Source organism: Somniosus microcephalus, chromosome 17 (assembly GCF_052327205.1).
Source record: "Somniosus microcephalus isolate GS21.2 chromosome 17, FLI_Smic_1.0, whole genome shotgun sequence".
Taxonomy (NCBI): domain Eukaryota; kingdom Metazoa; phylum Chordata; class Chondrichthyes; order Squaliformes; family Somniosidae; genus Somniosus; species Somniosus microcephalus.
Window position 1 is genome coordinate 52621989 of NC_141003.1, and position 13412 is coordinate 52635400.

At 44.6% G+C, this 13412-nt stretch overlaps 1 protein-coding gene across 2 annotated transcripts in view; it reads left to right on the forward strand.

Annotated features, from left to right (window-relative positions):
• panx2 (pannexin 2) overlaps nt 1–12985 on the forward strand; it is a 94052-nt gene extending 81067 nt beyond the window's left edge. The window contains exons 3-4 of one of the 2 annotated variants that reach the window (XM_086010327.1): nt 1676–3112; nt 11499–12985. In XM_086010327.1, coding sequence (XP_085866453.1) covers nt 1676–3112; nt 11499–11884 — 1823 coding nt within the window. In that variant the 3' untranslated portion in view covers nt 11885–12985. The remainder of the gene's footprint in view (nt 1–1675; nt 3113–11498) is intronic. The other variant, XM_086010328.1, reaches the window with a different exon arrangement.
• Nucleotides 12986–13412: the final 427 nt, after the last annotated feature.

Below are 13412 nucleotides of genomic sequence, written 5' to 3' on the forward strand. Positions count from 1 at the left end.
TGGGATTGGGGGTAAGGTACTGACTTGGATAGAGAACTGGTAGGCAAGACAGGAAGCAAAGAGTTGGAATAAATGGGTCTTTTTCCGAGTGGCAGGCAGTGACTAGCGGGGTACCGCAGGGATCGGTGCTAGGACCCCAGCTATTCACAATATATATTAATGAGCTAGATGAGAAAACTAGATGTAATATCTCCAAGTTTGCAGACGACACAAAGCTGGGTGGGCATGTGTGCTGTGAGGAGGATGCAGAGAAACTCCAGTATGATTTGGACAGGCTGGGTGATTGGGCAGATGCATGGCAGATGCAGTATAATGTGGATAAATGCAAGGTTATCCACTTTGGTGGCAAAAACAGGAGGGCAGATTATTATCTGGGCGGCAATAGATTGGGAAAAGGGAAAGTGCAACGAGACCTGGGTGTCCTTGTGCACCAGTCGCTGAAGGTAAGCATGCAGGTGCAGCAGGCAGTTAAGAAGGCCAATGGTATGTTGGCCTACATAGCGAGAGGATTCGAGTACAGGAGCAAGGATGTCTTGCTTCAGTTTTACAGGGCCTTGGTGAGACCACACCTTGAGTATTGTGTGCAGTTTTAGTCGCCTTATCTGAGGAAGGATGTTCTTGCCATGAAGGAAGTGCAGCAAAGATTCACCAGACTGATACCTGGGATGGCAGGAATGACGTATGAAGAGAGATTGGATCGATTAGGCATATATTTGCTAGAGTTCAGAAGAATGAGAGAGGATCTCATTGAAACTTATAAAATTCTAACAGGACTAGATAGACTAGATGCAGGAAGGATGTTCTCAATGGCGGGGGAGTCCAGAACCAGGGGTCACAGTCTAAGGATAAGGTGTAAGCCATTTAGGACTGAGATGAGGTGGAATTTCTTCACCCAGTGAGTGGTGAACCTGTGGAATTCTCTACCACAGAAGGCAGTTGAGGCCAATTCATTAAATATATTCAAGAAGGAGTTAGATATATTTCTTAAGGCCAAAGGGATCAAGGGATATGGGGAGAAAGCAGGGACAGGGTACTGAATTTGGATGATCAGCCATGATCTCATTAAATGGCGGAGCAGGCTCGAGGGGCCGAATGGCCTACTCCTGCTCCTACCTTCTATGTTTCTATGTTTCTTCTAACTATACTTCCGAAGAGAGGTTAATTTCAGAAAGTTAACCTCTGTACTACTTCCCCTAGGTTCTCGCTCCCTGAATAGCAGGAGTGAATACTTAAATTTAGTAGATCTTGGAAATTGGCCTGCACTGTGAAAACTAGAGCACCTTCATAACAAGCAAAACATGTTCTACCAACTAGGATTCACTGGTACATAAGCAAATAACTTAGCATTTATTATTATTCTGTAGCTCTAAATATAGAAACCGTTTTTCTTTTCAAAAGGTTAAGTGTATACAGTTTCTTAAGACAAATTAAGCGACAGTCCAAATGAGTAAGACTTGGCAGGACTGCAGCTGAGGAAAACTAGAGTTGTAAAAATGTGCATGACAGGTCTGAATTGAGTAGGATAATTTAAAATTGGATTAAAGGCCAGATGTCAACATTTGGAAAATCAAATATAATACAATTGATGGAGTTATTTAAAAATATTTATTTTACAGAGCACATTTGACAGGTTAAAAATAAAACTACAACCGTGACTTTTCTCTCTATTATACAGAAGAATCGATATACTGTTACACGCCGAGCAATTTCACCCGCGACCAGGCGTTATACGCCAGAGGATACTGTTGGACTGAGCTGAAAGATGCTGTGGCGGGTGTTGAACCGGGTCAGCGGCCATCCCTTTTTGAGCACAAGTTCCTGCCCTACGCGCTGCTCGCCTTTGCCGGCATCATGTACATCCCTGTGCTCAGCTGGGAATTCCTGGCCTCCACGAGGCTGACTTCGGAACTGAACTTCCTGCTGCAGGAAATCGACAACTGCTATCACCGGGCGGCCGAGGGGCGGGCTCCTAAAATCGAGAAGCAGATCCAGTCGAAAGGAGCCAGCATCACAGAGAAAGAGAAAAGGGAGATCATTGAAAACGCGGAGAAGGAAAAGAGCCCGGAGCAAAATCTCTTTGAGAAATATCTGGAACGGCGCGGGCAGAGTAATTTCCTGGCCAGGCTTTACCTGTCGAGGCAGTTGTCAGTTGTCTTTTTAAGCATAATTCCAATCACATACCTATGTACTTATTACGCGAATCAGAAACAGAATGAGTTCACCTGCCCTTTAGGGGAGCCTCCAGACATGTCCAGCAGTGAGATGCTGCATGTCAATGTCAACTGCAAACTGCCCTCAGTGCAGATGCAGCGCATCATCGCTATAGTAGACATTGTTCTGCTGTGCTTCATAAACCTGATCATTTTGATAAACCTAATCCACCTTTTTATAGTTCGAAAATCCAACTTTATATTTGATAAGCTACACAAAGTTGGCATCAAGACTAAAAAACAGTGGCAGAAGTCACAGTTTTGTGACATAAACATTTTAGCTTTGTTTTGCAATGAAAACCGCGACCATATCAAATCATTGAATCGCTTGGATTTTATTACCAATGAAAGCGATCTGATGTATGACAATGTTGTCCGGCAGTTGCTGGCAGCTCTGGCCCAGTCCAACCATGATGTTACTCCAACCATGCGGGATGCAGGGATTCAGACCATTGACCCCAGTGTGGACCCAGCAGACATCGATGCCAATGAGCAACTTATTATAAAGAGGCCCAGGAAGAAAATCAAATGGATACCAACCACAAATCCACTGCACCAGCCTTTTAAAGAACCTTCCACTGCCTTGAAGTTTGAAAACAATAAAGGAGAAAAACCGAAACCCATGAGACGAAAATTAGTGACGGATAGTCTCGCAGCTCCTCTCCTTGATTCGACCTCAAAATATTTCCAAGATCCATCTTCCAATAAAAGTGAAGGAAACATTACTGCTAATAGCGAGAAAAGGCATAGTCGGCACTTGTCTTTAGATGTCCATCCATACATCCTCAGCACCAAAAAGACAAAGCCTGAAAACGAGGAAAGTTACACGTCTAAGAGTCAAGATGGAGACCTCTTGCACTCAGAAGAGAATATGCTGGCACATGTGGCATCTCCTATTAAAGGTGAAGTGTGAGTTTATTGAATATTACTTAGTCAAAATAACCTTAAAGGAGTGGATAATTGGAGAGTGACGTTTTGATGTAGTTACTTGTTTTACATGGAGTTAGAGTTTCTGCGTGTGATATTCTGCATATTTTTCAGTCTAGTATATCTTATAACCCCTACTTTGTTGTACAACAAAGTTCCACATCTATATCTCCTAGGGCTTTAACTAAGAGACCATGATGAGGTTGTGGTGCATGATATTTGGGTTTGTAGTGAATAATGAAGCATTAAACTGACCCATTTAGGTGAACAATGTCTGCAGTAGCAATTGCAGAGTTAAGAATGTTGATACAGATTCCAAACATGCAGCAATAAGAATGTCCCTTTTATACACAAAGTAAAATATAAATCTTTGACATAAATTACGTTTATTGTTACACATTGAATGCAATAGCATTCTACAAATTAAGGGTAGTTTAGAGTCTATATTTAAGAAATATGCAATTAAATGGAGTAGATTGTATCAACAAGGATAGTGCCAATACTACAAAATCTGACTATGGGTAAATTTTAGTTGATTACCATTCAAACAAACAAAACGTACTCTTAATTTGCAGACACCTATATTTTTCTCATAAACATGTCATTTATGCCAGATAATTCTTCATAGTAAATTTTTTTGTATCTGTCATGATCCATATCTATGTTGTGAGCATTATCTAAATCATGGCCACTGATATTATCTGTAAATTTTCTTTTTCTTCATTAAGTCTTTTATTTCTCTTGGTTTTCTTCTTTCCAATTGGTTAATTGGGTTATTTTCTGCTTTCGTTATTCACAATCATATTGTGCAAAACTTCTCAACACTTTCAATTTTCTCGCAGTCACATTCCACCCAAAAAATCCACCCGATCAGATTCCAACAAAAATAAACTAAGCCATGAGAGAGTGCCTCACCCACCCCACTATGTATGCTTAAAGATAAAGCATTTCACACAACAAACATACAAAGTTCGCAAAACAATCGTAAGCTTAACTCCCCATACCCCTCTACGTGCAACACAACACACCCTTCGAGCTACTGAACATCCAGCTCTACAAACACCCCCTTTCCCTTATACTTCATGATCTCCACCCAATAAACTAACTCCCACGTGCAGAGACGTGATGCAAGAAACTTGATGGAAACAAGCAAAATATGCATGCGCATAAATCAACTTCTGGTTTAAAAAAAAGGATTACTATTCCAAGAAACCACCATATGACTCCAATGGATATACAAAAACATTCTATTCATATAATAGTCTGTGTGCTCCTGAGCCCCAGCAGCACTCCATCACACTCTGTGCTGTATGAGCCATGATTTGCTTCATCCGGTTCTCTGTGCCACACCAGAAGCCTCATCCTTTTCCCTCTTGCTGTCTATGCTCCATCAGTGGCCCCAGCTTGCTTCCCCCCAATGCTCCCTATGGTGCATTCCTTGGCCTCCTTCAGCCACCCAGCCCACTCCCTTTCACTTTGTGGGCTTCTTCAGAGAGAAAAGAAACTGCTATGGTGACAAACAGGAGAACGAGGTATAACAGAGGTGGAAGGAAATGGGAGGAGAAAAAGGAAAAGTGAAAAGAGAGTGAAGGAACAGAGCACAGGAAAGAGAAGTGAAGGAGAAGAGCAAAAGAATCATAATCATACAGTACAGAAGGAGGCCATTCGACCCATCGTACCTGTGCCAGCTCTTTGAAAGAGCTATGCAATTAGTCCCACTCCCCTACTCTTTCCCCATGGCCCTGCAGATTTTTTCTTATCAAGTATATATCCAATTCTTTTTTGAAAGTTATTACTGAATCTGTTTCCACTGCTCTTTCAGGCAGTGCATTCCAGATCATAATAACTCACTGGGACTCCTCATCTCCCCTCTGGAAACAGTTTCTCCTTATTTACTCTATCAAAACCTTTCATAATTTTAAACATCTCTATTAAATATCCCCTTAACCTTCTCTGCTCTAGTCTCTCCACATAGCTGAAGTCCCTCATCCCAGGTACCATTCTAGTAAATCTCCTCTGCATCCTCACCAAGCCCTTGACATCCTTCCTAAAGTGTGGTGCCCAGAATTGGACACAATACGCCAGTGATTTATAAAGGTTTAGCATAACTTCCTTGCTTTTGTACTCTATGCCTCTATTTATAAAGCTCAGGACCCCATATGCTTTTTTTAACAGCCTCATCAACTTATCCTGCTGCCTTCAAAGATTTCTGTATGTGAACCTTCAGGTCTCTCTGTTCCTGCGCCCACTTTAAAATTGTACCATTTAGCTTATATAAGAGAGAACCTGGCTGGGGAGTCCAGAACCAGGGGTCACAGTCTCAGAATAAGGGGTCGGCCATTTAGGACTGAGATGAGGAGAAATTTCTTCACTCAAAGGGTGGTGAATCTTTGGAATTCTCTACCCCAGAGGGCTGTGGAGGCTCAGTCATTGAGTATATTCAAGGCAGAGATCGATAGATTTTTGGATATTAAGGGAACCCAGGGATATGGGGATAGAGCAGGAAAGTGGAGTTGAGGTAGAAGATCAGCCATGATCTTATTGAATGGCGGAGCAGGTTCCAGGGGCTGAATGGCCTACTCCTGCCCCTATTTCTTATGTTCTTATGAAAGACAGAAGGCAGAAAGAGCAGCAACGTGAAGAAGGAGAATGGAGAAAAAAAGAACTGTGAGAGCGGAAAAGAAGTGGGGGAGGAGATAGAGAAACAGAAGAGGAGATTAAGGGAAACATAAATGAAGGAAGAGGCAGAGAGATAGAGATTTATTTTGGAAACTTACCAGTATTTGAATCCATTGTTGGAAGAGTAAACGAAGCTATGAATATTTTTTGCCTAATCCAACTAAACTTTCAGAATCACGGATTTGATCAATGACAGGTCTGATATAACCTTACACAGCAGTCCACCACTGATGAACAGACTTCTAACTTTATAACAGCAGCTCTGTAGCCCAGATAACTGGAAGAAATGGGTTAGTAAGGGAGACTATGGGGGTGGGGGGGGGACGGTGGGGAGGAAGAGAGTCCCTTTTGAGCAGGCAGCAAGAAAAGAGAGGAAAAGATAGCATGATGTGGACAGATAACTTGTTGCGGGGTGAAGATTCTGATAAATGGGGACAGAGGCCCTGTCGAAGTGGGATTGTGTTGTGGAGGATGGGGGCAGAAGGCACAGTTTCACTTATTACTTAGGGCCCATGTTATAAAACAGTGTATGCACTGACTTACCAATGCTGCAGAAGATCCACCAGTGGGGACAATATACTTTGGACACAGTCAAGAAAACATTTGAAAATTATAATGTAACAGCTCTGCTTTTGCAAGTAAACCAAATATGGGGCTTTGCTGGCCCAGGAGGCAGGCTCACGTGCACCAATAGCACGGAGCAGGGCCCCACCGAGCTTTGCGATGGGAGTCCTTTCTCTCAATTTGAATAGGCTATTGGCACAGGAAAAACTTATTCAGACAGCATGGACTATAGCACACTTGATCGAGAAATGCAAAAGCCAGGCAGGCAACAGCTCACTATACAAGGGAAGCTATGGTGAAAGCAGAAAAGTGGACTAATTGTTCACATTGACACAGCTAGAGATACATGGGCAACCCTGCTCCCTTTGATGCTGTTGGAGGCCCGACAGTAGAAAGAGCAGCAAAGGAGAGTGGTCTTATTTGGTGCTGAGTCAATGTCGTCACACAACTCCCTTCTAACAACTTGCAAATGAGGAAGAAATGCAGTGGCATCATTTTATAACATTTATTCTCAGCACGTGGGCATCGCTGGCAAGGCCAGCATTGATTGCCCATCCCTAGTTGCCCTTGGTGAGCCCATGCACCTGCTGCCCTTGTCCTTCAGTGTGGTGGAGGTCGTTGATTTGGGAGTTGCTACCAAAGGATCCACGGTATGCCCATGGTGGAGGGACTGGATGTTTAAGCTGGTGGATGAGGTGCCGATTATTGGATTGCTTTGTCCTGGACGGTGTTGAGCTTCTTAAGTGTTGTTGCAGCTGCGCCCATCCAGACAAGTGGAGAGTATTCCATCACACTCCTGACTTTTGCCTTGTAGGTGGTGGAAAGGTTTGGGGAGTCAGGAGGTGAGCCACTCGCTGCAGAATATCATGCCTCTGACCTGCTCTAGTAGCCATGCCATATATTTTGCTATGAATTTCTGGTCAGTGGTGCCCCCGGAATGTTGATGGTGGGAGATTCAGCAATAGCAATGCCATTGAATGTCAAGAGGAGGTGGTTAAGGTTTCTCTTGAAGGTGATCATTGCCTGGCACTTATGTGATGGGAATATTACTTGTCATTTATCAACCTAAGCCTGGATGTTGTCAGGCCTTGCTGCGTGCAAACATGGACTGCTCATTCTCTGAGTATTGGGAATGGTGCTGAACACTATGCACTCATCAGTAAACAACCCTACTTCTGACATAATGGCAGCAAAGCCATCGATGAAGCAGCTGAAGATAGTTTGGCCTACGACGCTTACCTGAGGAGCTCATGCAGCGATGTTCTGGGGCTGAGATGAATGACCTCCAACAACCACAACCATCTTCCTTTGTACCAGGTATGGCTCCAACCACTGGAGAGATTTCCCCCTGATCCCCATTGACTTCAGTTTTGCTAGGGCTCCTTGATGCCACACTCGGACAAATGCTGCCTTGATGTCAAGGGCCGTCACTCTCACCTCACCTCTGGAATTCAGCTCTTGTGTCCATGTTTGTAACAAGGCTGTCATGAGGTCTGGAGTTGAGTGGTTCGGACAGAAGTGAGCATTGGTGAGCAGGTTATTGGTGAGTAATTGCCACTTGATAGCAGCACTGTTGATGACTCCTTCCATCACCTTGCTGATGATTGAGAGTAGGCTGAAAGGCGGTAATTGAGCAGGTTGGATTTGTCCTGCTTTTTGTGGCCAGGACATACCTGGGCAATTTTCCACATTGTCGGGTAGATGCTGGTGTTGTAGCTGTACTGGAACAGCTTGGCTAGATGAAGGCGAAGCTCCGTGTGCTCCTCACTATTTCTTGTGAGGCCTATCAAGCATGGAGCAAGCCTAAGTTGGGAACTGTCACAACTTCCAGGAGATGCTGTTTGAAGCATTGTGCACAATCATTGCTCTTTTGCACACTCTTTTATTTTGCCTAAGCTGCAAGGCAAACTTTCTTGAAAGGTGGAGATTTTTCTAAATTCATTCTTGGGATGTGGGCGTTGCTAGCAAGGCCGGCATTTATTGCCCATCCCTAGTTGCCCTTGAGAAGGTGGTTGTGGGCCTTCTTCTTGGCAGTCAAGGGACAGAAACGACAGCTACGGTATCCAGGTCAAGGTACTCCTCTGCTGTTAGGGTGTCTCATTGAGGTCACCAGCCATAGACACAGATGCTGTTCCCCTGCGCTAACACCGAGGGCGGGCGCAGCGCAGGTGCGGCGAGTTGCTCAATGACGGCAGACACGCTGGCACCGGTCAGCTCTTAAAGGGGAAGGGTCGACTTGTTTGGCTGCCATGCCCTGCACACTGCAGCCCTGAAGCAAGGCCTGACCATTGCTGGTTCATCAGTTCTACGCCCTCAACCATGGGGAAGCCTGCTATTCTTCCAAATCCCATTGCACGCTCTTGCTGCTTGTCCAGGGTCATGGGGAAGGAGATGTACTGACGTCTCCTTCTGAAAAGGGCATTGTTCACCTGGCGGATGCAGCAATGTACCGCGAACTGGGAGATGTTGGCAATGTCCCCAGTAGCGGATTGGAAGGAGCCGGTGGCATAGAAGTTGAGAGCCACCGTCACCTTTACTGCCACTGACAGAGACGTCCTGCTCCTCAGCTGTGGCTGCAGATCTCTGCGAAGCAGGTGGCAGATCTCAGTGACCACCTCCCTTCTGAATCGCAGCCTCCGAACACACTGCTCCTCAGACATGTTCAGATATGAGAACTGCTGGCGGTATACCCTGGGTGGGTAAGGCCTCCTGTGCCGACGCCTGTTGGCCCTTCTCTGTCTGGCCATGACTGGCACTCTCTCACAGCATCTCTGATCCCTTTGAATGCAATGCAGAAAGCCAACATTTCCACCCATTGCAGCCCCCATTATATGTGGCGACTCAAGGCTATGGCACTGAAAGTTAAATCCAAGTGCAAAGCTCTAGCCTGAAGCCAGAAGTACCTGTGCGAGCGCTGAGTCAAAGCAGAAAGCTCTCTGCCTTTGTCTCTCTCCAAATATCTCTCTCTCACACAGAAGGATTGGCACAAAATGGCTGCCACTTATAATGCAGGAGTCCCCTTTAAATAGCGCCCCCCGCGCCCCGCAGCGACTGGGAACTGTTCCCCTCTACCAGTCGCTGGGGGCGCCAGGCGCAAAGAAGGGCGGCGCCACTGAATTTCCGGTTCGGGGCGCACAAAGGGCGTTGCACCATGAAATGACGTCAGGATCTGCGTGCGCAGCTGAGCGCACGCAAAGGTTTTGCACCGCCGCTAAATCTTAACTGAATTTCGCGAGAGGCGCAGATCGCGCCGCGCCCAGGCGCTAGCCGCTTAGCGCCCCACTTCTCCTCCTCCTAAGGTGCTAGCGGCTGGCACAAACAACTGAATATCTAGGCCATAACCTCCAGATCTGTGTGCAGATTGGGTGATTGTTTCTGTTTATTGATGAAATGCTACCCCTATGGGAATGTATTAAAATTAGGTGATGGCAAACTGTTGGCATGATGGCATCTATTATTTCGGCTTAGGCAGCTCCACATTGCGGGCTCCGCAACACTTGCATGGTCAGATTGGTGGTCAGAGTGAAAAGAGGCCAGAGAGACATGTCCATTGTCTATCATGTTTTAAGCACATGTGCCACAATGGGCAACCTATGCAAATCTGGCCAGGATGAGTGCATTCCTTGCACGACATGCTTATATGCACTGGCGCCTTCTGTCCTGTGCAGCATCAGGTGTGTGAGCAGGAGGTTGGGGCTCCTGCTGCTGAGCTGCCTGCTTCTGCTGCTGCCGTGGCTGCTCCTCATCCGAATCTGAGGTCCATGGTGAAAGGAAATAAATGGTTCCCATGCTGCTGGCAGATACCTCCATTGGGGAAGCGCTCAGACCAAGCAGGGAGAGGGTCTTCCAAGGAGATCCCACTGTTGAGAGATAGAAGCTGCAGCACCTCTGACTTTGGTAGGCCTGCTAAAAGTGCTGAAAGACCTTTGGAACAAAGTTCTGCCACCTGCAACTGCTCCCTGATGAAAGCTCCATTTTAATGGTGGAGCTGCAGCTGTGAGGAGGCCACCCACTTGTCAACCCGCCAGGATTAGCTGGCGTGGTTTAGGAGGGTCGTGCAATACGCTGAAAATGTGGTAAAATAACGAAGGCCTGTCAAAATAGGATTATAGAGGCCCTTAACTACTATTTAAGGGTCTTAACTACCTCACAACTGATGGAGGCGGGACCGAATCGCACCCATCAAACCCACCTCCGGCAAAATTGTGCGGAGGTGGGTTGGAGTCAGGTTCCGAACCCGCTCTCAGTTTTTGCCATTTTGCCAACTGTCCCACCTCCAAACCCACCTCCTCGGGGCTGGGAAAATCACCCCCACTCAGTTCGGCACCAAATCGACTTGAAGAAGTGAAGATAGAGACCATACTCAGGGGAATGACTGGGATTGGGAGAGAGTAAAGGTTTTGCTGGGGATAGGGTCATCAAAGTCAGAGGTTAGGGAGTAGTGAAGCAAATTGACAGATGAACAGACTGACAGAAGTATCATGGCAAATGGAAGGCCAAAGTCTAGACTGTTTGGAGTTTAAAAGTGCTGTTCTAATTGATTTGGGGAAGAGGTTTTTTTCCAGGGGACGGATTCAGAATGACGTGGGGGTTGGAAGGGGTAGGGTAATGTTTGTGGTGGTGGATACAAGGAAGTGGTCAGAGATGGCCTTGTCAGTGATGGTGACCATGGAAGTAGAGAGGCCACAGGAGATGACAAGATCAAGGGGGTGCCAATGAATACGGGCAGAAGAGTTCATATGGCGAAAGAGTATCTCCAGACAGGACAGTTTATAATAAATGTTACTTAGATGGAGGAAATTTTATACTGTAATCTCTAACCCTGTATTTTCCTTTAATTTTTACTGAGCCCCTTTTCTATGTAGCAACATTTTAATTTTGTACACCTAGGCCAAGATTTGAGACATGTTCCATATTCTCAGGTTTTGATATTGCATTTATGATGCTTCCCTATACTTTGAAGTAAAGATCAAAAGTAAACATACACACTGGATTGTGCTTACAGTGTTTGGTTATCTAAATGTAGATTGTAATGGTTTAAAACAATTACAAATGTTGAAAAAAGTTTTATGTTTGCTTTTCATGGCTATCTGAAATCTAACAAGTTATTTCTCATAGATAGTAATCTGTCTGAAGGAGGTGCTACAAGCAATATTAAATATTCATCAGAGAGCTGCCTAACACTACCTGTCAGTAGACCTTATGATACCAACTATATGAACAACTTGCCTACTGTAGCAGTTCCGTCCAATCTACTTGTAGAAAAGGATGTCTGTGAAACAAAGTCCCAGTTCAACCGTAACCCTACTCACCCCCTTATCAACATCCAGAACATTCAAACACTCTATGAAGACCATGAAGATGAAGCATTTCCCACCAGTTTGCTAAATGCAAAGGTCATTTCCTCTGCAAATGCAGAAGATCTACCTGCACGTTCACCAGAGAAGATATTACTCGCTACATTTGAAGACCCCATAGTAATGGTTAGCACGATAGAATATTAGCAAATTAGATATGCAGTAGCATTAGTTCTTTCACATGGCTGATATTGCATCATTGGAAGAAGACATTGGCACAAGTACTAATCTCTCCATCTGTTTAGGTAACAAATATATAAAGCAAATAGTGTTCTGAATGTGTCCACGTGAGTTTCATTAGATGCAAAATAACCAGCGGGCATGTTTCCTAACCTAGAGAAATTCTCTTTAAAATCACCAAGCTCTCGAGACTCAACAAATATTACGGTGCTTAGCTTTACTAATTGTAACTTGGGTTTAAAAATCTATCCTAAAACTGCCAGCAATGCGACGCAACAAAGAAGTGATGGAATTAACCAACTGCAGTTTACAGTCAGACAGTTGGAGGACTACAATTAGCAAGGTCTTGCTGTCGGAACGCCTGAACAAACCAGTGCTGTTGAATAGATGCTGTCACAGAAAATAGAATGAAGCACTCTTCACTGGTTCTTTGTTAGAGATTATGCCAATAAAGAACCAATAATTGTTTACACAGTTTATTTTTACATATCTTTTAGTAGTAGATCACTACATTAGCAGGAAAGCTATTTCATAGCACAGAAATGCAATAAACAGTAATAAGAACCACAAAACTCCAAAGCAGCTGTAACCTGTTTACTTTTTACTTCTACTTTCAAGGACTTTTACACCTTGGATTTTATTTCCTGAAAATGTTCCTTAATTAGTAGAATAACACTTGATTTCTGTATTGCATTTCTTATGAAACACAAATACACCTGTTGTATAAGTAAAAGATAGCAATAATTTTTGTCAATATATATTTATTGTAAATATACCACAGTTCTAATCATTACCATTAATATAACATACAAGTCACGGTCACTGCCTCTATATCACCGCTCTGATGATATAACACTCCTTAGCTGTGCTGAGGTGCTCTTGGACCATCCAATACAGTAATTCACCACTTATTGCTGTTCATTAATGATTTTTTCACTAATTATTGATAAATAAATACAATGTACATAACTTTAACTGAATACCACTCTTTACAGCACATAATGCATATTCGCAATAGTGCGCTAGGGCATCATAACCATAACATTCCACCTGGTGTTTCCAAACGTTCTAACAAAATTGTGATAATGCATAGCTCTGAAACATGGGCTGGGAAATTGGTCTTGGGCCGAGAACCAGCACGAGTGGCTGGCGTGCCTGCAATGCGTGCTCGAAGATAAAAACCTGAGGCTCACTGGAAATTGAGCTGGGTGTCTTAGATGCATAACACCGGTGAGCGGCCCACGGTATTGCTGGGGAGCCCTTCCTGCTCCTCCTGGCTCCGTATTACAGTAAGTAGAGAAATGAACACACAACTGTTCTTCAGCGGCCTCCAGCAGTCATTTTAGAGACCGCCGACTAGAGCACTGTAGACCCGGAAATACTGAGCGGAGCAAGCGTGGTATGTGCTCTGCCCTGTTTTTGCCAAATTTGGCATGGGGTCCGAAAACAGGCATCAGGCCCTGATAGCATATATAAAGAAGCTAACGCCTGTTTT